At 45.3% G+C, this 25824-nt stretch overlaps 1 protein-coding gene across 1 annotated transcript in view; it reads left to right on the top strand.

The window, feature by feature from the left end:
• The window catches only part of LOC131267472 (protein sickie), a 191452-nt gene that overhangs the window by 7764 nt on the left and 157864 nt on the right, over positions 1–25824 (top strand). The window contains exon 2 of the mRNA XM_058270359.1: positions 25569–25739. Coding sequence (XP_058126342.1) covers positions 25569–25739 — 171 coding nt within the window. The remainder of the gene's footprint in view (positions 1–25568; positions 25740–25824) is intronic.

Raw genomic sequence — 25824 nt, 5'->3', positions numbered from 1 at the left:
CCTTACAATCCTACAATCGGTTGTTTAAATCGAAAATCGCATCAAACCTTTCCTAAACCCGATGCAAAAACCGTTACCATTACTCGTGGCACGTGGCATTTGGGGAGAGTGCGTTCTGCTTGGTGGGTTGCGATTTTTCCGGCAAGCGGAAAATTAACTCAACTAGCGGCGGGCACAAGAATAGGCACGAGACAGCTTGCCTTTTGTCAAGTGTCACTTGGCACGTGCCGTCGTGAAAGAAGTAAACGACGCTTACCGAAACGAGTTAAACGAGCACTGGAGAACAAGTGCATCGGGTACTTTACGGCGGGGGGAAAGATTTTGTGCAGATAGGCATTGTTATTACTTCATTTAAGGCTGACTTTTTGAGGCACGACCGGTGAACATATGTAGCAAACGATCCTGTTTCCTTCATAAATCAAATCTGTAATAAGCCATGTGGCTATCAGATGAGGAATTTTCTGAGAACTCATGTAAAGTGGATTAAATTTCAGTGTTATATAGGTTTGCGATTTTATAAAACTAGAAAGTGTATATGCAAGCCCAAACGAGACCATAACTGAAATCATTTCACAAACCACCTGCGGTTTGGGAATCTTCCTCGAAGGTGGAAAGTCAAAACGACTCCACAAGGATGGGCCTTTAAACGCCGTGGGGCTTCGCCATTACACATGTATATGGTGCTGCATCTGCAAACAGCCTGCAGCGTTATCTTCCCGGTTTTGTGTGCTGCGTCTGATCCTTGTGTCGGGAAGTTTTCCACCAACGCTCGCGAACGAAGCGAACGTACCCTGGAGCGTGCGAAAGAATACATTTATTTTCCCTTCGCCATCCCGAACGGACCGATATCGCGGAACCCTTCCCTTTGAAACGAGTAACTTTCACTGTGGGTTGGAGGACCCGTGTTGAGGAGGGTTGGAAAACATACATTTTCTTGTTTTGTATATCGAACTGGTAGTAGGAGTTTCCTTTCTTCATAGATGCCATTCGAGCGAGTAGTTTTGCTTACGCATGGTGGGATAGATTGCTGTTAAATTTCATCAAAACCATATTTTCTTTTCTCTTATTTTGTGTTCCTATTCATCCTGTAAGCCATCCAAAAAAGTTTGATGATTTCTTGTTGTTTATAGTAAAAAAGGCCATCGCAAAGCATTTCTTAGTGAGATGCAATTTTATCCTCATTTTTTCACATTTACTTTCTCTCTTGCGAATATTTTCACATAACACATAATAATAACACCCTGAGCAAGAGGAAAAAGGATGCGAATATTTATTAAATCTTCAATTTTTGTTCATTTCTCCACTCCAAGATTTTATAGGGTGAGCACATCTCACAAGTATAAGGCATAGCGGAACAAATTACTTTTCCGTTTTTCACCTCTTTTCCACCATGATTTTCAGTGTGGGGCGAAAATATTGCTCGCTTCTATTTTGTCTCGAAAAGGGAGGATGTTGGCCTTTGTTCAACAACTTCTCTCCATATTTTTTTTATTCTTCTTTTGGGTGTTTCTTTCGTTGTTTAAAAATCAAATTTCTGTGGTTTCCGTTTCTCCCGCGGGTTTTGAAGTAGGCATGTCCCTTACGGAATCAGAATCGCCTTTGGCAGTCGTTTAACGATGGCGCTTCCGGTTCTTTGGCTTGGCAAAAGCCAAAGGTTCCTTTGGGAGGGCGAAATTGTTTCCTCTGTTGGCGAAGACGAAAACGACGCATCTGGCGGGGTTAAAAAGGTCGTCGGCCTATCTTTCAAACGACCCATAATTGGTGCGGTCGATGGACGAATTTCCATTGCCTAATGTTATGAGTCCGTTTTTCCGCGATTCGTAAATGTGTGATGAAGTTATTTTGATTGTTTCTCTCTTGCTCTGCTCATCCACCGATCTGGCAAGGAGGGTTTTGCGTATTCAGTTAATTAGAGTCTGATAAACATGGAAGCATAAAACGTAGCATAAATTCCGCGGTGGGTAGGGTGTCATAAATTTTTATGAAAATGCGCCACAATGTATTTTTTTAAGGTTGTTGTTCCCCGGTTCTATGTTGTCTTAGAATTTTTCCTACACAACCACTTTCCATTTTTCTCCACTGCTGTGGCATCCGCGGTTGCTTTTCCGCGTTTCCTTGTTTTTCAACCGAGCAAAATGATTTGGAGCGAAGCAAAAAGTAATAAAGAAACATTAAAACGTGACGGCAACCCCTGGTCGGGATTATGTTTTGGGGAGGAACGTCGTGTTCCCCGGTTCCCGGTGAATTATGAAACTTTCGCTCACAATGCTCTCCAGCCGACCGCTGGCTGGACGCTACAAAACGCACCCGTATTGCTTTATGGAGTCCCGTCTCCGAGGCACAAATCACCCGCTAGAATCAGGCTACCGGAACCTGCAATAATCGTATTTCAGCGTGGCCAAGTTATTGTTTTTCGGAACGCGGGCACGTTCGGGCACGAGTTTCAAAATGAAATCGCATAAAACCAAAGCCCCGGTGATATTGTGTCGTCTTTTGGGGACGAAGGACGCGTTTAATAGGTAGGTTCAGGTGTACTCAAGTGGACCAAACTTTCCCTTCTGCAAAGAACGGGGGGAATGCGTTGAAAACCTCTAAAAGGTTAAGTGGAATCAAGCAACGGGAGAAAGGTTTGTGAATTTTTATGGTACGATATAAAAGTATCACCAACTTTCTTGATAAACAAAATTTCCCATGAAGGCGAACGCTGCTACGGGAAACACCCGGTTTACGATTTTATCCCGCAATTATCTGATTAACATTTAATCGCATTCCCCCGCACTGTGCGAACTGGGTCGATATTTCCTTAGTTTACAACATGTTGGAAGTCCCCTTACGTGCGTTGCTTTACAACTTAACCACATGATAAGTATTTTACAGCACAGCAATGAAATGAATTTTATTTAAAAGGTCCTTCCGAAAGCGCACGGGAAGGATTGCTTATCACTCCCATTCCAACGCTAATTGAGACCACCTTCTGGTTCCGCCTCCCATGGTTCGGAAATGTTAAAACTCTAGTCCGGCCACTACACTGATGGTATCTCGATTCCGGTTCAGTCGCGCCGGTGGAAAGTGAAAGGCACTTTCACGAAAACATCCGGAGTTTTCCAAACCTCATCCGGCGAGGTCTCTTTTACGATCGAGCTTCCAGAACTAGAGCTTGTGCTCGTAGTACTTCCATAGCTACATGGTCTCCTCAAGTCGTCCCACTCCCGAAGGTCGTAAACATTCCCTAATACGAATTTTATTATCACTATTATCATGAGACGAATAGTTTCGCTTGACGGCTGACGAATCGCATCGGGGGGTTCGCTGTCCAAAGGGATACAACAGAATGTTGGAGGAGGCACGATGTGTGTGTGTGGTACTCCATGACATTTTACTCCACAACAACCATGGAATTCCGGGAGCGTGTGTTGACTCTTCCCCGTTCACTTGTTTGATGGGGCACTGCTTTTCGCTCGGATTATGATGAATGGCGTGTGCTACGCTCCGTAGCACGCTTCCTGGTGGCATGCAGTTTGGGAAATGATTATTTCTGCTGGAGTGATGGTATGCCGCGAAACCACATGGATAAAGGCACTGGCACTCGAATGCAAAACTCACCCGGTCTGACCTTTTGGACGGACTACGACGAGGGGTTGAAGGTGTGAGTTACTGCCGAGGGAATGACCGGGAAATGTTGTGTCCATAAATATTTTATGGATATTTAACACTGGGAATTGCTGTGGAATTTGATTCCCCCCGGAAGGGCACGAGGGTTGATAGTTTATGAACGAGTGACATTCGCTTCCCCATTTGGTCTCCAATTGGAAGGAGTCCTTTGGGAGGAGCGAGAAGTGGTAGGCAGGCTATTATTTAATAGTATTTCCTGCCACAGCAACCTGAGAGGGGGAGTTCAGGGAAGTTCGTGCCGAGCGTAGATTAGCTGCAGCAAATCTAATCTAGCCCTCGGTTTCACTTCCGGGGAAAAGCTGCACTGGAAAATTGTATTCAAAACAGCCGGACACACACCCTGGGAGTGGAGGTGTACTTGGTGTTGCTTTTGCGGTTAAGAATTGCATTTCATATTTATTGCGAGCAAGACGTGGAAAGAGTTTCAGTAGAGGTTCAAAACAAATTCTGACTTGGTCCTGGTCTATCGTATAATTTTCTCATCTTTATGACAGACTGAAGAACCGACGTTGGAAGTTCATATTCTTTCCGGAGGAAACAAGAAACAAATGGAGTTTAAAATTAACTTCTGGTTTGCAGATTCTGCTTCATCCGAATTGAAGTTCAGGTTCTATTGTGATGTTCATTTCTTTGCAGCAGTCACGATGTCCTCCGTGTCTGAACCCCTGAAGTTTCTCGGACTGAAAGAACCCTTTCGCTTGCCGATACGCAGACAATGATACCAATTGCAGTTCGGCATGCTGAATGAGCTGATGCAAATTGGCTTTCCCAGTTGATTTATGCGCCCGCCAAAGTCCTGGAAGGCCAAGGCCGGAAGGAAGGTGAAGGTCCTTTATGGAATTTTCATACTTCCCGTTCCGAGTTTCGGGATGAAGATCATCAGATACAAACCGCTGGCGCTCTCCATGGGGTGTTTGAAGGTAATGTTTGTTCTAAGGCTTCGACATTGCGTATGGAAACCAGGTAGGGGTCAGGTTACTTCCGCCGGCATGTGCAGTGCAGTGTGTACCAACATTCCCCGGGAAAAAGGCCCCGTGCACGGCGGGATACGAGCGCCATCGTTTTCCCTTTGAAATTCATTAAATATTTAACCACGGGTATTTGAGCGCCAGCGTCACACACCGGTCGATAAAGGACGAACTTTCGCATGGAACGAACCTGCGAACGATGATGCAAAACGCCTCCGTGCGGAATTTTATGTGTGTTTGCATAGTTCACCCACAAGGAATGGGGGAAGGGTTCAACATCGACATCGGCGGGGAGCGATGTTTATTTTTGCATAAAACGCTGCAGGCGGGAGAAGTAAAATCGCGTTCCCGAAAAGGCCCGGGTTGAGGCCTTACTTTGCTAATGAAGTCACTTTCCGACACATCTGGCGCTCCCGGAACAAGAGCGCTGCGAATGTGTGAGGGTGTAAAAGTGTGTTACAATCCACCCTAACGCACTTTGAAGGTCGAATGTCGTGGCATGTCGTGGGGGTTTTGGAAGCTGTGAGTGTCGGTGTCGATCGTTCCGAGCACGTTGTTAAATGGGATGAATAAATTATAATTGAGCAATTGTGCCGAACTGATACCGTGTTTTGCGCCGGGGGTTTGGAAGAGTAAATATTTGTTTAAGCAGAAAATGATCATCCCTTGAGCGAGGGGGTTAGCCATTCTTCTGGGAGGAAGGGATAAAACACTGAATTATGGTGGAGTAATGGTTCTTCGGATAATCGTGGGAAATAGAACACATTTTTAGTCTTCCTTCCGGTTGTTTAAAGAAGAATGATTTACTTTTAAAAAAGTATGTTATTGTCTACTACAAAACCTCTTCTTTTGTTTTCCATTCTCCCCTGCTTAGCTTATTTTCCAATCTAAGTCGATTAATCACTCCCAAAAATGTGATGCATCCATTGAACCATGAACAATTACAATCACAAAACCACTTGTCATCACGGAAGGTTGGGGGATGCGATGGGTGTTGTCTTACAATTTTCCTCCGAACACCAGGTGAATCACCTCGTCTCCAATGAGTAAAGTTTCGCTGTGAGAAAATCCAATTATCATGCAAATGAGACTTCTGCCACTGTCAGGCCTGCTTCCGCTCAAAACAGCGGGAGATCGGAAAACAATTTCCCATGTATTTTCCCATTTTCCGATAGCCTTCATAGCTTCTCCGCCTGTGGTCAAATTAGCACTCATTAAAGGGAATGTACTACGCTTTTGGTGGGATTATTTTTTCCTCTTTTTCCGTTTAGATTCGATCGAATTTTCCCCCATTTTGAGGAGCGGGAGAAAGAACATCTTTCCATTGCAGCATGTTTGCTAGAGCTTGGAAGAACGGGTCTACTGACTGCACATCGCTGCAGAAAGGGCCAGATAATGATGCCAAGAAAGTAATTATTCTCCCTAATAAATTATCCGAGGGGATGCTTCCGGAGTGTATGATTCCTTCCGGGCTCATCATCGCAGAAGAAGGCTGGCGTCCCGAAAATGGATCCCAAAACGAACTCCCGGAGCTGCGCCTGTTTGAGGGCAGGGGGAGTGTGGTGTGTTGGACTGCTGATTTGACATTTATGAACATTGTTAGTGGAGTGGAGTGTTTGAAATGAAATGCGAAAAAATACCATTACTTTCCACTCTCTCATATGTTGGAAAGGCACTGACGAGCACTCCCCCATTTCCGGTTGAATTTTCCTTTTTCTCAATCTTCGTTAGAGTTCCGCAGTGTGGAAAAATACCAGGCAAAGGCCACCCCTCGAGTTTTCGCATCGAATCGACCGGATGTTGCAGTCCCTCTTATCTTGTAATCGAAACCGATGTAAATTTTATTGCCATTACATCAGGACGATGATAGCCAACCAGTTGGCAGCGCACTGACATTGAAAGGGGAGTCGATTCCTCGAAGGAAAAAAAACCCGGTAGAGACTCTCGTCTTTCCTTCCCTGTTCACGTAGCAGCGCGTGAAACGGGACCAATCTTCTGTTTCAGCTGGTTGAAACATCAGGCGCCTCCATCGAAAAGGAAAGGGAAAATAGTCCACGCTCGTTTATGCAAAGTTCGCAACGCGGATGTATTAAAAACGCCCTTGATGGCGCTTCATGCCGATGGGAAAGAGAACACGTTAAAGGAACGGTTCTTCTTCGCACACATCAAACCAACGCCCGGAAGCGAAGAACTGGGTCATCAGTGATTGCGGCGATGGCGTTCCGGGGGTGTGATTAGCATCGTAATGGAGGTAAAATGGCTCAATGCTCGTTCCCGGTAGCCATCACCCGATGACGATCCATCAGCACCACGCCATTGTTACCGCCCGGTGGATAATGAAAAAGGGTTTTCCGGCACCCGGACACAAGGGTGTTTTAATTCATTACCCGCACGAGGGTGACTGACGCGTAGGCGTTTCCTTTGCACACCTTTTCGGAGGATATCCGGGACACCTCCGTACTTCATCACCTTCGCTCAAAGTTTCCGTTCGATAATGGTCGAAACGGGGAAACTAAAAAATCAATTACCTTAGAAAAAATCAAGCAAAGAGAAGCGGTCACGTATTTTTTCAACATTTCCATGTTTTTTCCCCTTCGATCGATTTAAGTAGGGAATGGAAGTTCGTGGGGTTTAATTTAATTAAAAATATGATAATCCCTTGGCTTCCCATCTTCGTCGAAGATGATGGAAAAGGGTGATGTTCGCTGGATGACATGTATTGTTATGTTGATTTAGGTCTTTCATTCCTCTGATAGATTCCTTAATTTCTTCCAATAAGACCTCCGGATTGAATAAATCAATCCCAACGACGTTTCTTGTCTTTGAATGAGTCTCAATGAGATCGTTTAATTGAATGATTTGGGTGTAGAAATCAATTAACTCCGAACCACAACACGACCCAGATAATCCACAGTTTATCCTACCACCAGGCACATTATTTATATCGCTTTCTCTTCTCTCTATCTTTTGTCTACAGGTAAGCGAAATCAATCGGGAAAAGCCAAAACCGACTCGACGGAATGACATCTCCATTAGAGAACTGCGCTGATGTTCGGTGAACGATACTCACCCGAGGCAGGTTTGTTCTAATGTTTGGGGCTTTCCATGTTCTGCTGAAGGAGGACCGAAAAAAAATCTTTCTCTAAATGGACATAGACAAGAACATGCTGACCATTTGGCTCCCGACAGCAGATGCCGGAAATGACCGGAAGTGAAAGCAAGGATGGATCGAAGAATAGCCGGTGCCGTAGGTGTTTGTTCTTCTCCATTTCGAGACTGTAGGATGCGATTTGGATTGTGTTTCCCCAAAATGGAGGCCGTGTTGTCGGCTAATTAAATTTGATTTTCCTCTGTCGGTTGGTTCGGTCAGTCGGGACATCGCAACAGAAGGCCTTGTTATCCAGCGTTTTTGTGTCTTCAGGCATCTTCCGAGGCTGGCCGATGAGTTGTAGAATGATAACATCGTTAGCACTTGTGTGGCACAATGAGCGATTGTTGTGCTTGGAGGCCATAACAAAAACAAGGCACCATCATGATCCACCGTCTTTGTGTAGCGTTTTGGTTTCTCTTTTGCTCTAGAACGCGTTGTTCACCTCCCTCCAAGACTAGGGACCACCCATTGATTGGTTCCTCCACACCGGGAATGTAACATGAGCCGAACGTCGCTCACTTCGGGGGAAGGAAAGTTGGAGTTATTTACTTTTCATTACACACGTCTCATTCGATTGCCGGCTTACGGTGGAAGTGAAACCTTTTTCTCATTTCGTGTTCAAAACAAGCCTCGCTGGAGGAAACTGTAAGTTCCACCTGTCAAAAGAATAAACCATCACGGGCTCAAAGAGGCACTACACACAGGGGACACTATGTTCTATAAAACAGCACAGTATGTCAGATCTTTTCCCTTTACGAAGTCTCGTACAATGTCATCGTTCACGGAGTGGAAAAATTGTATTTGAAATAATAATTTTCCCTCCTCCGTATGACGCTGCGCTAGAGTGAAAGTGCGCTCGAACGGAAGGCGTACCGTCGATGCATGACGTTTCTTCGCATGTTCGAGAATTTTATTTTCTCCTACCCTCAAGCGAACATTGATCGTTTTTCCTTCCAGTTCATAGTTCACTCTTGTTGATGAGTTTTTCTTCTTTCCCACCAATAAAATGCACTGAAGACCTACGATCAACACGTTTTTTGTTCGTGAATTGTTTTTCTAGTCAATATTGATTGTTTTCGACTAGTTGGGAGCAATTGGTACCCAAGAATAAATAAGTATAAGTAATAAACTTTTACATAAGAGGTACGTAATAAAACCAAAATCGCTTGTAGATACTCTGAGGAATCTTGTTCAAAAGTTTGCCTTCAACAATTGAAAATGGAAAAGTTTTTTCACTTAAATCCACTCGTCACTTAAAATAAACAGTGCTTATGTTAGTTACAGGTGAAAGGTTGCTTATCCAATAGTGACTTTTGACTGTTTCAGTCAAGGGCCAAGGTTCCTCTGAAGTCAAACACCGTTTGCCCTAAGCTGGAAGACAGTTTGTGCTAGCTTGTAAGCCCTTTCCATAGAACGAAACGCGTGAATGAAGCCATGGAGTCAGCAGTTCTGGAATGGGCAGACGAAAAAAGGCCGAAAGGTCAAAGTCACCCGAAGGCGACGATGACAAGGGTCCGGTACGACCGTCGGCTTCATTGGGTTCCGGGGAAGAACCCACTCCCGGGATGGCTCCCGGTGTCCAAGAACGGTTCGTGTTTGACTAATTAATACATGTTTATTTTATGCTGACGAAGACTGGACCGTTCCAGCAGCGCAACTTGACACCGACCGTTCGACGATCGATTCGACCTTTCGGATTCGGTCTTTTAGTGGCAGAAAGCACCGGAGTTCACCGATGGACGGGGCCAGAACATGGATGGCAGATTGAAAATTTATGGTCCCGAAACTTTCGCTCTCTCTCACTGCGTGTTTGTCTGGTTAACCTTGTCGTTCACTCACGTTGCTGCGCCTAAGAGCGGGCGAGTGTTTCCACCCGAGCTCAGGGACACATTTTGCAGCACTTTCCCGCAGAGGAGCACTAGCTTTTCTATTCAAATGGACACATGGTGCTTCGGGATTTATTTTCTCCGTGGCTTGGCCAACACGCACTGGCTTCGGGGTAAGAAAGGCAGCATCATTTAGCAGCCCAAGAGATGTCGATGGGAACCAAGCGCACTAAGCAAACAGCCAAACAATAAAACTACAACCGAAATGTGCTGAATTATTCCCTACAGTCGCATTGTTATGCCGGGCGGTGCATAAATATTCAAACAACGCCGTGCGGATGCCATGTTTCCCAAACAACTCCTCCTCGGATGGTTCAACAGGGCAGCATAACGCATCCGTATGCTCTTTCCCCTTAGGCTGTAGATCCGGTTGTGTATGTTTGTATCACTTTCGGAAATGATCCTGCAAAAGTGAGGTTTCCTGTGTTTCCGTTTGCGGTAGGTTTGGAAGGCCTTTCATAAACTGAACTGCGATGAGGAGCATATGATAGAGAAAACGGAGGGCCCAGAATCGGTAAATTTATTCGTGGTCAACTATTGTGTCTTTATTTGTGGCTAACAGTTGGCAAAAGAAACCCAAAGTTTGGCGATTATGTTGGGGTAATAACCACAATTGGCTTTCTAGAGTTTATTTCCTCTTCGATGCCTCTTTTCCCAGCAAAGGCATCCTTAAAGCCTACGAGACAAGTGCACCCATAAAACACTGATGCACCTACCCACTCGTGACTTACGCTGCGTAATCATTGGAAAGCACTCGAACGTCCTCTCAGGCGCAAAACTTCAAACGATGCGAAGCTCCCATTCCGTGTGCATTACTGCAATAGTGCAACGTTGCAATCGATGCACCAACGAACGGACGAATGAATGGAAACCGCAAACAAAACCCGGATGCGCAACGAGCCGGAAACGGAAACAAACCCATTGCCGAGCACGTGCTTGTGTGTGTGTGAGAGAGAGGAGGGGTCCATAACTGGGTTTTGTTACTTTCGCTTGCTGTGTGGTTGAGGTCACTCGAAGCCCTTCGGGACGTCTTTCGATGAACGTGCAGTCGAAATTGCCAGTGGGACCTTTTCCAAACAGAACGAACGGACGAACGTCCTCGGCTTCAAATCGATTGTGAATGCGGTGAGCTGAAGTGCAAGAAACGAATCTCTACCAAATGGACCTGCATCGGAAAGGTATTCTTCTCGCTTCCCGCGACTATCTCTGTCAGTGTCCATTTGCTTTGACCGCCTTCGGTGATGCTCTTAGCATCATTGAGAAGGAACTTTTATGGGAAAAGCAAAACCACACACGAAAGTACAGAAAAAAATACTTTTGGCCTGGTTTCTGTGCAAATGCTTGGAAAGAGTGTTTTTGGTTCATTCACCAACTTGTTTTGTTGTTATGCAACGGACTCTAGTTCCGGAAGGGTTGCTTTTTGTGGGACATTTTACTTACGTTGATTGAGACTACATTGCTCCGTTTCCCGGTTTTTTGAAGAAACAAATGATGCAAAAGTTCTACAAAATTTTTCCCGTCCCTCGTCACGTTTTTCTTGTTGGTCCGCTCAACGAACATAAAACATCAACAAATTTCCTTCTCTCAACAGTTCTGGACTATGGAAATAAATTCATCTCACTCTACTTCCGGGACCATGCAGTTGACAAACACCAGTAACAGGACACATTCCAATTACTCACCGTTTGCTCGATCGAACCGGCCATGTATCCCGAACACCAGGGCTTGTCGATTCGTCACCGTTCCGGGGAGACATTTTCCGACGGACACATACGCCAACCGTCGATCGATCGGATCGTCACGGAACGGCGCGTGATAAACGACTCATTTATCCGCTATTGACGTGAAATAGATGGACTAGATTACACTTTTAAATGCGCTATGCAAATATCGCCATCATCGGGGCGGTTAAACTCTCCGTTGGACACCACACAAACGAGTGTCGGTTCCGGGACCTCAAACTCTTCTGCTCCTCCACCTCCTCCTGAGTAGCTTGTTGTTTGGTCAGTCCCTGTCGCGTTCCTGAAAAGCCCAACCTCATCCCAACGTCGCCATGTATCACCGTACCAAATCTATGGCATCCTTTTCGAGTATGTGTGTGGAAAACACCACAATATTCACGGTGACACCACTTTCGGAGGGAGGGACGAAAAACCGGCACCTGATAATCGGATGATTTGAATTGTAATCCCGGCTGATTTGCGAGGTGGAAAATCCGGTGGTCGACTTCGAGCTTGGCCATAATTTGGTTTGCCGCTGTCCCCAACCGGTATAACTCCTGCTGTCACTCGGATTTAACGCACCCTTTTTACGTTTAAAAATAATTTTAAAGTGCTTTCTCAATTCCAACGATGGTTGGGTTTTAAATTTAAAATTCAGGCTTCCTCAAGCATGCTTGTTTCTGTTTTTATGCAAAATGTTTGGCACAAGAAAGTGAATAACATGCATTCACTCCCGTTGTATTTTATTTGTGTTTATGAACAAGAGTAAAAGTATTGGAAAACACAGGTGGGCTACAAATAATGAGCTTTAAAAATATTGTACGTGATCATATTCTCCTGCAAAAAGAAAAATAATATTCAAAAACCAAGCAGTATTTTTTAAATGACATAACATGCATGTGCTGCTGTTAAAAAAACACTTGTTTATTGAACAAACAACCTACATGCCTGGAGCGGGAACGCAAACATGCACCGGATGATTGCAAATGAAAGGAAAATCACAAACATGCAAACTCGAAAAAACGTATTTTTTCCGCAAGTAATTGGTTTTGGATTCGAATCCGTGCATTCGCTTTGCTACCGATTTTTCTGTGGGTTTTTCGTTCTGTTCGAGCCTGTTTGTATTTCGAAGGTATTGCGTACGGTTCCCCCAAAAATGCACAACTGCAAACATCAAACCCAACTGCATTCGGATGGCGTAGAGAAGTAGAAGGCCGACCTGACCCCGGCTTGCAACTGGTTTCACTTTTGTAGGCTTCTCCGTGTTTGTTTTCCGGGGTGTTGTGTCGTTTGTTGAATGTGATGTTGTTCGGTGGAGGTCACGTCTCAACGACGAGGTTTTGGGCTTCCCCCCGGGGGGCAAAGGAAGGACGTCGGACAGGATGTGGACATTTGTTGACATCCGTCCCGGAATGCAGAGTGTCCGTAGGCCTGAGGCTCGACCTTCACCCTGTGCGCGTGATGAGTAATTGCATTTCCGAATTGAAATGCTGCACCGAATCACCTCTCTCCGTTGCAATGTTTCCTTCCCGTTCACTTCTCTTCTTACTTTATCACAAACCAAAGTCACCATGAGACTGTGTTGTGTTTCAGTGGCCACCGTGGACCCCGAGCGCCGGCGATTGAGTGCAAGGTGTTCGAACATGATAAATGTCATCATTTGTTTTAATCAAATTGTAATTTTCCAAACCCAAACAATGCCAACAGACGGGGTCAAGGGAGGGAAAGGGTCAATACGGGAGGAAGCGTCTGGTTTGTCCGCATGTTACCGGTCCGGGAATCGATAGGCTTTTCCCAACGTTTTTCCCTTCCGTCCATTCGTTGGCCTTCAGTCGGAAGTGTCAATGTTGTTTCAATCGGGTTTTTTCACTCTCCCACTTTCCTTTCCGCCATTTCGATTCGCCACAGAACGGCACACACGCTTGCGATACAATCTCGGACGCGAGATCCCAATTCGGAATCCGTTTAAATATTGATTGGTATCGGTCGTCGGTGCATTCGCCGCTGGATCGAGGCGTTGAAAAGTGAAATCGCAAATATTTACACACAAAACATGGATGCACCCGAGAGTGTTCCGAGGAAATCGGTCGGTGAAGCCGGACGGAGGTGTGTTGTGTTAAACTGTTTGTGAATTGTTCCTGTCTGGACAGGCTGACAGCAACAGTTTGAGACGATTCAATTAGGGAAATTAGGTTCTGCACAATCGAATGCGTACACATGCGTTCCGTATTGATCATTTGCGTGTTGCACGATTAGCCAAGAATACACGATTCGGAACAAATTGCAACCGGGCCCTTTTTGTCTTTGTTCGTTCTAATATGATTTGCTCGTGAAATTTATGCTGCTCGAGAAGCCAGTGAAAACCTCACACCTGCCTGTGGTATAGGAGATTTATGACACAACCTTTTTTTATCATTTACCACCACTGAAAGACATAAAGAAAAGCTGACACCACCGAACGGCAACCTTCAATGAGCGAAAATTATGTATGAAAACATAATAAAGCGACAAGTAACATTGATCGTTCTGATTACTACCACATGTGCGATCGCATTCGCGAAAGGTAACACAACCGAAAAGGGTTCGGCCAAAAAAAAAGTGCATCGGATATTAAATTATGCAAATTGTTTCTCGATTCAATATGCACCAACGGTAACGCAGAGAAACGGCCAGGAGAGGGATGGAGAGAAAAAGGAGCGAGAACAGCAGCAATGGCAGCGATTGCATCATAAACAAAGCGTTTTGCGGTGGCTGGTGCCAAGCGTGCGCTAATTATGTTGTGGTCAGGTCAATGGCTGCCGTTGAACCTTCACTATGGCCCTTTCGAAAATCTTCCCTTTCACGGGGTTGGATTTTTCCTTTTTTCCCTGCTCTCAGGTGGAACTGGTTCGGAACCCTTGCTCTCTCGGAAGCGTATGCCCAAAAACTCGCCAAAGGATGGTAATGGCCCCTCGGTTCGGTGTCAATGTCCGTGCGATGGAATGGAGATTTTTTAAGCCTTCCCGCCTATCAGCCTCACCGGGTTTCCGTAGGGTTTGGCCGGCGATGCTGATGGTTCGTATTATTATCGCCCCCGGCGCTAATGGTAGCCGTCTGGCAGGGACTTTCGTACATGAAAGCATATGTCGAGAGGACGCGTTGAAAATTTGTGCTCATAATCGATGTAGAGGGTTTGGGTGGAGAGGTTCAACGGTGCAGAAGAATGCATTCCAACGGCAGCCGGCAGCTGCCGAATATTCGATGACGATGACACCGGCGTCAACATACGATGAGGAGTAGCTCTGGACAGCAACGTGGTACAAGTTTGAGTGCGAGTCAAATTAGAATGCTTGAAATCGATCCCAAAGTCATGTGTGGATCATGTCACGACACAAAACGGCGAGGGGTAAACCATAACATCGAGTCGTTGATGAGCTGCAGAAATAATTCCCCACAACATGCACTTCAACGTCGAACGAACGCACGGTGATAGTTTTCGAGAACTGATCGAAAATATATGCAAAACTGCTGGCACGTGTTTAGAATGTGAATCGCAGGCGAAAACATGCCCGTCCGAAAGGGAATCATGTGTTATGAATATGGATTAATTTGTCGAACAACTACGCGATGGTTCATTATTTGACGTCAATAGGCCTAATTTTTTTCAATAAACTACATCGAACGAGGTTATTTATGAGACCATTATGATGGTATTGGGGCTGGTATGAGCTTTGGATGATTTATATCAGCTACTTGTTTGAAGTTTTACGTTACATCATTATTTAAAATTCTTCACAACCTGTCGATAAACCACTTCCATTTTTTCGTTGATCGGACTCGAACTTTCCTCTTTCGTTTTCTGCAGAATGCTTTAACTCTTTCTTCTCTTCTCGGCACATTTTACAACTATCAGGTGCATGTTGTTGTCATTTGGTTCATAATTTGTTGCCGCCTTTATTGGGCACCATTTAACGTTAGATTTATGTTTGGAAGAAACAAAGAGAATGTTCCTACATTGGTACCGAAATAAAATCACATCACGGCAGATGGCATTCAGGCGTAAAAGTGGAGAAGTTCTCCAGTCGAAAAGTGTCTCCAAAATGGACTGAAAATCATATGGAGAAGGGAAGGAACGGCTGGGTATGGTTACGTAAACATCCGTAACGACTTCCCATTATGATCGGGCACACTTCTGGAGGTCGAAGGTCATGCGCACGGATTCCTGGATTCGCTTTCCAAGATGGGACGCTAAGTTTGCTGAAGGGCTTTTTCGGTCCAGCGTTACCTAAACGCTTGGTCTGAGATGTTTTGGGGAAGAGGAGTGTTCCAAGCAAGGGCATCGACATAGGGAGATCCCCTCGTCGGTACGCCATTTTATGCTCGTCGCCGGTGCACTAGGAAGACAAAGCAGTGGCCCCGTTATTTATGCGTCATCGCGATCGTTCGTCGCGTTCGTAGGGTCTTTTCCTGCGTTCGTCGAAACGTTGCCAAATAAGACGCCGACGTTGAGACCGCAAAGGTTGCGTTGCAAAGGGAAAACCCCCCCTCACTGTGTGATGCCATTTCAAGCGTCAAACCGCACCTAAGCGAGAACTCCCCCCCGTACCAAGAAGAACCGATCCGTTCTCCCAAAAACCGCCGCCAACGATTGCAGCACACACGGGGTAACCCGATGACGAACGTCGTCTGGTGGCGGCCATGGTTTACGTCCCGCCATGCGCGCTGCGCCGCAGCATAGAATACGCGATGATCCAAGGCGCCTTATGCGCACGCGTGATACACCCTCCGGGCCCTCCTTCCCCCCCCCGAGGGTTCCTGAGGGTTTCATACAGAGATCGATCGTGTTGGCGTTGTGCCAGGGTTGGTTCCCTTGACGGAGCCGACGGCGTCGGTGATCAGTTCCCTTCAGGCGCTCCGTCCACGCACGTGCGTAGAGCGGCGCATCGTAGGCGCACCAACGTTCTCGTCAACACAAAAACGCAAGCACAGCTCTGAATGCACCGGAATGACGATACCAACGATCAACCGATCGAACCGAGCGAGTGCAATTTATTGGCGAAGCAAAACACCGTGCGCTCCGCCACAAGAATACAATTTATTAGGAAATTAATTCCCGTAAAAGTTTAAAAATAGTTTGTGATGATTCGTTGACGACCGGAGTGAGTACGGTGTGTATGTGTGTCTGTACACCCGGGTCCTATCCCAGTGCAGTGAGATTGCATTTATGTTGTGCGGTGCATGATCGCACATTGCGTAGGTTGGCGTGCGTTAGAAAACAACCGCAGAAAAGCCGTGAAGAAGTCAGTACCGAAATACGAATCTAATTAACCGCCAGAAGAAATGAGGTGAAGTGTTGTGATTGCGGTTGTTGGAAGGTTGCAGATTTAGTGCCTTTGTTGTTTGTGTCTGTAAAGAGTGTGAAGTATCCACAAACCGCATGTTTGTAGTTTCCGCGGATAGGAGTACATACGTTTACATCTTGCATCATGAAATAAGAAAATGCGATGGAGTGATGGTTTATTGGTTCGCTTGAGATGCAGTTTGGGAAAAGAGAAATCAAAGATAATTTATGAAGTGCAGCACATTAATAACCACCCATAAAACATTTCACTTTATTATATTTACCTTTCGCATTGGGGATTAGATTCTTTGGTTTTTCTATGTGATTCACCTAGCAAACCAATTGATTATTACCATTTCAACATCCATGGTTTCATGTTAGTATGCTAGTAAATTACACCTCCCTTCAAATTTGCAGAATTCCGCCCGCGCTTCCGTGGGAGAGTGAAGAGGTTCAAGAACCCCCTTTGACGCAACAGTTTCCGTTCGCGTTCGATTGCTTTTCAGTCGGCAAGTTCTACTTTACGACCACCCACTCTTGGGGTCGGGTTGGAAATTAAAACGCTTTTATTTCTGCGCTGCACTGCGTGCATGAATAATTATAAGGCTACTCGGTCGAGTGCAGGCAAGAAGTGTGCAGAATATTTGAAATGTGACCATGAATTTGCAGTAAATAAAACACTCGGTGCGAACTGGACAACCCACAATCACGTCAACCAATTTTATACCCACCCGGTTTTATGACGCGGTTTTATTTACTGTATGGAAATTATGTCTGGGCATGTTATTTTGTTGGTCGCCTTAAAACCAGGAGAAGGTTTCAGAGAATTCTGTGAGTCAAAATGAATCAGCGATGAGTTGCACATTTGCATCTGCAAACCGTGGGAGTAAAATATTTTCACCCACGTTACCTTTTATTGGCAAATTATTGTATGAAAACGAAAGGTTTCACTACTTGGAATTATTTGATCTTCTTCTTATGCTTACAGAGCTTATTCATTTCTTCATATTCAAAACATCTATTTTACTGCATTGAAAACAATTAGAGATACTTCTCACTAATTTTTACAGATTTTTATAGAATTCCTCAGGTGATGGATTGTTTGTACATACTCTTCCTAAAGAGTAGACTAACAACTTCTTGCATATAAAATGCGATGGGAGGCTTAATACTGCCCGTGATTCTTAATTTGGTTCAGCTTTCACGGTTCCTGCTGACTTAATCTGTTTAACACCATCTTAAAAGGCGATTAACATCTTTGCTAGTTGTTAGGCACTCGGGCTCTTGATGAAGCAGTAAATCTCAGCGTCTTAATCGGTTCTGAGGAAAGAAAAAGAATGGATCCGAGGGAGATGATGCATCTTAAATCTTTGCCCACTCGTGAATCGATCGATGCAGCAGTCAATCTTGCTTGAAACAGCCCTCGCATTCACTTTCGATGTACCTTGGGAGTGGAATTTGAAGGAACTTTCAAACAACACATTGTAGAACAGGAGAAAATCTTTTGTCCATAAAATGAATTCATTAAACATTGATGCGACTTCCCGGAGGTGAGACCAGAGCCTCGAACGGGCAACCAAATCAAGATAAAAACATTGCCCGAAAAGACGGCACACGCCGCTGGGGAATTTATTTATTCAATGCGTCCATCCTTACCCAAGACGTTGCGATGATTTTCAGTGTTGAGTTTGGGATGGTAGCACTGTTTTCTTTTCTCGTTTCCTTCCCTGTTATGATTTCGTCAATGTATTCTTTGGGACAGGAACTGGCATGACTGGCGCACTGGATTTTTCCTTTTGGTTATTTTTCCCGTTTCCTATCGAGATTTTCGGGAAGCCTGAGCCACCCAAGAAACAGGAAGATAACAACAAAACATCCCAAACAGACTCAGTACAGTACACACATCAAAAACGTTCGTCCGAGGGCGAAGGCAGCGCAACAGTGGAGATCCTAAATAAAGAAATCGGACGAAAATGTAAACAAAATCATCGACTGATGAAATATCCATGCATTCGATGACTGTGACCCTCGCATAGGTCACATGATGGGATCAGGGGTTTACCTTTTACCGCCTCCGATTCGACACTGCCCGCACGGTGATCCTTCGAATTCGTGAACGAAGGGGAAACTATAGTTCCAAAGTCTTGGTTAAACCCCACGCAACCGAAGAACTGTCAGTCAATCGCAGAAAGGCGCCTTCCCGTGGGCCTTCCAGATGCTTATCGATGAGTTGAGGCTGTCCAGCGTTGATGGCTGGAAGCCTTCACCCTCGCGTGAGTGCTCCTTCGGTTCGGGACTCCCCCTGGGGAAGCAAGCGATCCCACTGACGTCGCGGATTGATGGATTTCCTGTTGAATTCGTTCACCGGCTGGGGTGAACTGTTGTTTTTTGATGAAATTGTAACTAAATTTTTCAACGCCTCGGCTCTCCGAACCAATGGTGATGACGTCAACCGTTCGGGGGTTCAATTTCCGTTTCCGGTGAACATTGCCCATGCAAAGGCCCAAGCACAAGGGAGGGAGGGAGAAAATGAATGCCACCGAAAAGGAACAAAATTAGGTTAGTACGGCCAAAAACGGCGGGCAATATTACTCGTCTTTCCCCCATCCGCAAAGAAAATCGATTTACCGCCTGTAAGAGGGTGCGAATGAGTGGTTTATAGTAGCTCTCAACCCGACTTGACCTAAAGGAGTTTTCGTTCACGATGGAGGAAGTGAATGTTGGATCCCAGCTCCCTCAGGAGGCTCTCAATGGAAAATGTGTTTTATTGAATTATTCTTCGGGCCACTTCATTAGCGATTTTTTGGGAAAACTCGAGCCCTTTTTCCTTCAGAATATCGGCTCAAGAACAGCCGATATCGCGATAATTAATTTACTGCATTATTCCTCACCACTAGCTCGACAAACGTCTGTGCTTGTGTGAAAAGTAAACCTTTTCCACCCATCGGCAAATGGACCCGTTTTAATTAAAAGGGCAATAGGCTGATTTGGGGCTTTGAAAAATGAACTTATGAATATAGCCAAAAGTTCTTGAACCTTCATTAAGACCACCCAGAATGGATTGAGAATAAATAAAGTTTGAAATGACGGTTTTATCGTCTTCGGAAGCAAATCTGGGGTTTATGTAATCCTACAATACCTCTAATATTAGCGGATATGTGGGAGCTGTTTTCAACCCTAACGGAAACGGAGAGAGTTCCAGAAATTTGAACCGAAAAAGGGCCACCAAGTGATCCAACCGGAAATCCTGTAAACCAAAACTGTGCCTCTGCCGAATAAAATATGCCCGCCGCACTCACTTGCCGGTTGATTCCTTCACCATCAGCGTTATTTAATGAATGAACAACTGGCATTCGGCCGTAATATCATTCATTATGCACGAGCACCGAATTCGAGTCACGTGAGACGGGACATTTTTCGATGCAACACAAACGCCCGACGCTCGCAATCGATGCCAAATTCGAGTGAAATTGCGGGTGCGTGTGTGAATGAAATTCTCTTTGATTGCATATTTCCATTACCTGCCTTCCCCTTTTTTCCATGCAGTTTTCTGTTGAGCTGCAATCCAGAGCCAGAGACTCTTTCGTTTCGTCGCAGACACGGAAATCAGTGAAAATCCCTGCACAAACACCCTGTCTGACAGTTCGTCAAACCGCAATTATCCATTTGTCATGCATCAACACCACGGCGAGGGAGACGACATTCGTGCGACACAAACGTTCCACGAAGCAGACTACCAGACACTGCATTCCCGGACGAACTTCCGAAACGAAGCGACTGATGAGGGACAAGTTTCCCCCATCTGCCTCTCCTTCACAAGGAAATTGGTCGAGCCGCGAGTGGCGTGGAAATGCCTTTGAACCCTTTTGGAACCCCTATCATCGGTGCTCCCGTCCGGCCGCCGTCTCGGGTGGAAAATAAACAAAGAAACAAAACGTGTAAAAACAAATCGTCTATAAATAACATAACATGTGCCCCGGGGATCGGACCACGACGCCCGGCGGAGAGAGTGCATCGTGTGCCGGGGAAAACCCCCCGGGTGGAGAACTTACCTCCGCATTCAAACGCATAGCGCAGCGCACTTTTGAAGGTGCTTTTCCCGAGGTCCATTTAGGAAAATGGGCGCCAGTGTCAGTTTCAGGGAAAAGCCGGGGCTATTTTTATGTGTGTTCCTAAACAAACTACCGAACACGAACACTTGGTAAATTGTCTCTCAGTTTTCGATTGAGTGGTGGACGTTGTAATTTGGAAGCTAAATACTTGTGCGGGAGGGACTCGAACAAATTGTCACCGGAACTGGGCGTACAAATTGACACTCTTTCGTAGTTCGCTGGTCGTAAGTAGTACTTTTCGGTCCGTTTCTTTTTTTACGAATCTTTTATTCAATCAACTGCACTTGGAAGCAGAACAAAGTGAGTTCTTTATACTGAAGTGGTCTTTCGAAGACCCCAAAAGGGAAAAAAGGAGTTCGTTCGGCACATGTGAGAAAAACGCGATTTAGATGATGGATTATGCGTTGACACGCAAACCCTCCCAGCCAACCCCACGCCTGGTGCTTCTCTCCACGTGGTGGATGACCTCGTGCGGTGTAATATGTTTATTTGTTTGCCTTTCGTGCCACCCGTGTTTTGACCGCACGAAACGACGCTACGGCGGCGGTGACTTATGATAGGAGCAATGGCTCTGGAAGGCTACTAATTAGCATCTTGGCATATGGAGTGAGTAAACTGTGATTTGTTGCAAGTTGGGCAAGTGAAAACGCTTTGCGGCGGGTGTGATGTCCATTTTGTGCTCCGAAGGGAAATTAAATCAATCTACCTTTACTTCCGTGGCAGTGATGGTCAAAATGTTTGATTAATGGTCTTTGAAAGGTGGAAGTGAGTTTCGGACTCAATTCGAGTGTGAATTGATTAACGGAAGGCATTAGCTTGTGGGTTTGCGGTTGTGCAAGTGTAAATAGGAGGTGATTTACTGTGTGTTTGCTGATCTGGTGCAAGCGCACCTTCGACTGCATAATCATGTTGGGCCGGTGTGTTAGTGGGCAAGGATCAAACGACGATCTTTCCGTGACGAAAAATCTATCGCAGGTAATGTAAAACTAGCTGAAAGTTTAATTAACACTTAAACTATAATTACGATTAAACATTAACACACAAATTTTGCTTGATTCTGATGATCACTTCTTCACGTCTAAAAGTTAAATTAATTTTCTACCTCGTAGAAAAATCTCGCAAAGAAAACACAGTGAGCAAGATCAACACGGACCAGCGATATAACTTCCCAAAATATACTCTCTAGACGGTGACATTTTCTCCGCTGACCTTAGAACATGCCTTCCCATTCCTCTTGAGAAGTCCGCCCTGGTGGCAAAACTCGACCGGAAGTAGCTTAGGACGCGAGAAGTCCTAACAAAAATCATTCAGTCGGAAAAGTTAGACTGGGGAAAAAACAACTGTCGAAGTGCGGAAAGTAGGATCAACTTTTCTGACGCGTGGAAAACGGTGCAGTATGGAAACGCAGGCCACAGGGCACACAGTTTCATGATGTTAGAAAACGACTCGGGTAGGTAATTAATTATGTTGCAGTTTTTTAGCGGCTCCCGTTGGAAGTTCCCCGGTTTCGGTTTGCCTGGAAACCCTTCGAGGCTCGTTTGACTCTTGCTCTGCACTCTTTTGCTAGCGTGAAACGAATAGCTCCAGCATATGAAAAAAAAGGAAACTGTCGTGCAAGTGATAAAAAAATATGGTGAAATAGACTTGTACTACACGCGCCGCTCGTGCTAATACGCCCGGACTCGCTCATATGCCGTTGGGTCTACGAAACCGTTCTTGTGCTCCATGGAACATGTGAATTGTCAAGCACTGGACCGAGGGTGTGAAGGGGGGTAAGTGGCGCAAAACACATCGAACAGGAAGCACACGAGGTTGGATGAAACGAAAAAGGGCGCAAAACCATAAATAACTCCGCTCGGATGTGTCTTAGCTCTTCTTCTTTGGGCAACCGAATAGCGAGGTTGGGGCGGGAGGTCGTTTGCCGCGAATTTGGTAGCGTCGATGCTAACTCTATCCGAGGTGCGATTTTCCAAGAACACCCTGGAAAAACTACTACCACATCCCGGGGCCCGATACGTGGCACGTTCCGTTTTTTCGTTTGCGTGGGTCCCTGGTGGGATTTCCAACTCATTTCCCATGGTTTAGGTTAAGTCGCGTCCGTATTTCCTGTGTCGTTTTTATGAGGTTTCAAGAATGGTCATGCTTTTACCACGTTTTTATACGATGACATTAAATTAATACGTCAACTCACGAGAGGACAAAAAGGCACAATCCAGAGTCGTCGTTTTTTACGGTACTCCCGGTTTGTGGCTGGCTGGAATTAAAAACGCACACACTAATTTCACGATCCTTCTGTTTGGTGACCGCGCAACAAAAGGTTCTTCTTCACTGTGGTCGAATGTGGAACGTATGCCGGCGAAAATGTGCTCCCTTTAGTGACCGTCCAAAATCCATCTGGGACTCTAATCTCACCGTACTTAAATACTTTTTCTCGAGCGTCCCCCCCCTTTTCCAGCTGATTAATCCTTAACCGTGCGGTACACCAGGAGTCTGCGACGATGTGTTGTTTATCCGCTTTTCGGCGCAGAAGCATTGCAGATTCTTTTTGTCCTCCAGCATCGAAGGGGAGTAAAAGATAAATGGAAGCAAATAAACACATTCATTCGCAAACTGCAGCACGGTTGGGAAAATCTAACCTTTTTTCCTTATTTTATTCTTTCTCACAAGTACCGAAGGTGCTGAAAATATGTTGAGCAGATAAAAAATAATCATCTTTAAAAAGACTCTTCCTCATTTTCCCCTGGCGACGATGCGGAACTTCACGACGCTCCCCTCGAAAGTGAGCGAAGAAAGATAAATTACCAGCGTAAAGAACATTATGAAGCAATGCCAAAGACTGTGGTGTTGAAGCACCGCATCCCGCGTCTTAAGCGCTTCCAGTGCGTAACGAAAAGTGAGAGGGGGAGTGGGTCGGAAAATTCGGAAGTATTTCCAAGTCGCACGCGACATAATCGGTTCATGGCGCGTGCTAAAGCCAAACCGAGGAGAGTGCCAAGACCGCGGCGTCGGTACGGAGCGATTTTTGTCTTTCGCTTGCAGCTTCTTTGATTTTTCTTTTCACCATCTACATCTTTTCCACCCAAAACAACCACCATCGGAGTGGGAAATTGAGGGAAAACGCGGACGTAACCAAGATACCTTTCGCTGGGCGGGTTTTAATTGGGAAAACGAAACATGCCGCAGTCTCGTGAAGGCCTTTCTGCTGCATCATCGGCGTGAAGGAAGCACGGAAAACTTCCATCATCTGGAACGAAATGTTGATTGGCAATGATGAATAGTTGATTTGATTTGGCGCTTTATTTATTTTCTCACTCTCACTTGTCACCTTTGGGCCGTTTAGTCAACGGATGATGAGTCTGGGTGAGTTTGGGAGTCGGAAGATCTTTTGATGACAGACCACTTGGTTTGAGGATTTGTTGGTTCCAGTTTGCTTTTCTAATAATATTATCTTAATGCCGATTCTTTTGAAGTTGCAATCAGAGTAGGTATTAAGGAAATTTTTCCCTTCAAAATGGAATCCTTGCTAAAATTTACTAAAAAAAAAACAAATCGATACGAAAACACTCGATAGTAAAATATCCAACGAACGTTTCAAATAAAAGTAAATAACTCTCGAAACCGAGCCAAAAAGCCAAACTGCATCGAGTTCAAATGGATGCCAAGATTAATGTCAGTCTACTGTTTGCGCTGTTTGCAGAAATTGCATCGAAAGGCAGTTTCGGAAACCCATTTTACATTCGTTCTCGACTCCTTCGCTTGGCGAGCGTCCATTTAATATCATTGTAAATATTTCTTTCCTACTATGTCTTTGTTCCCATTTATGCTTACTTTTGTTTCGTTTCGTAATGCTGCAAATAATCGATTCTTTCATAACGGCGTTTTAAATTTATTCCATTTTCTTGCAAGCCATTTGTTTTGACCTGCAAACTAAAGCAACTAGATGACGTACGAGAACTAAGTACATTTTCTTCTATCAAATCCTAACTTATTTCCTTCCTTCTTAGCATGGACCCAACTGACCACGATCTGAAACGTCTTCAACAATCATTGTCTTACTTTGTTGAATCGCAAAACCAAACGATGAAATAGCAAACCGCCTTCACGATGCACTTAGTTTGTATGAAAACGTAAATATTCGATGAAGCTAGACGTGCTTCAGACGAGCGGCACGTAGTCATACGTAAAATGACCAGGAACATATGCGCTCTTGTCCCCAAGGAATTTATGTTTCCATTTAGGGGACTTTCCTTCACGCACAACGCCCAACCCCCCTTTGGGTACGGAAGGTCATAAAAGGAAGAGAGGGCGCTACTCAATGCTACTGTTTCAACGGAAGTAAACGGACACCCAAAGAAAGTTGCCGGGTGCAAGTGCTTTTCGTTGGATGTCCTTCCATGAAGCGGTCCTTCATCGTGATGATAATATTTTGTCAGCGTCCTTGTCATTTCGCAGCTTCTTCCGTGAGCCGGATATTCGTCCTAGTTCTATGTTGCCTGCGGCGTCCATTTGACCAGAAATGGTCATCGCAGAGAAAGATCCCGGCACCATATGTCACTACCATCTTCCCTCGAGGCAGAGAAGGGCGTCATATTTGACCCGACAGATTGCGGGGGCTCGTTGAATAAATTTAATAAACCTAATGCTGTTAGCCTCGTGCCAATTCTAGGTCCGCTTTCTTCTCCAACGCGACTAACATTATGTCCTTCTTCAATCCTTTTTTCTTCCGCTCTCTTCGCAGATCTACACCGACTGGGCCAACTACTATCTGGAGCGGGCGAAATCGAAAAAGAAAGTCTCCGACCTGTCCGCCGACTGTCGCGATGGTCTGCTGCTGGCCGAAGTTATCGAAGCGGTCACTACCTTCAAAGTACCTGATTTGGTGAAGAAACCAAAAACTGCTCAGCACATGGTAAGTTTTTCCGTTTTCCATAAATCAGGGCTCCACGATATACGATAAAAAGAACTCCAACCCGGTGACGTTATCGTAATCGATA

Source organism: Anopheles coustani, chromosome 2, assembly GCF_943734705.1.
Source record: "Anopheles coustani chromosome 2, idAnoCousDA_361_x.2, whole genome shotgun sequence".
NCBI lineage: Eukaryota > Metazoa > Arthropoda > Insecta > Diptera > Culicidae > Anopheles > Anopheles coustani.
The sequence above is the reverse complement of the archived record's forward strand: the minus strand, read 5'-3'. Positions and strand labels throughout refer to the sequence as shown.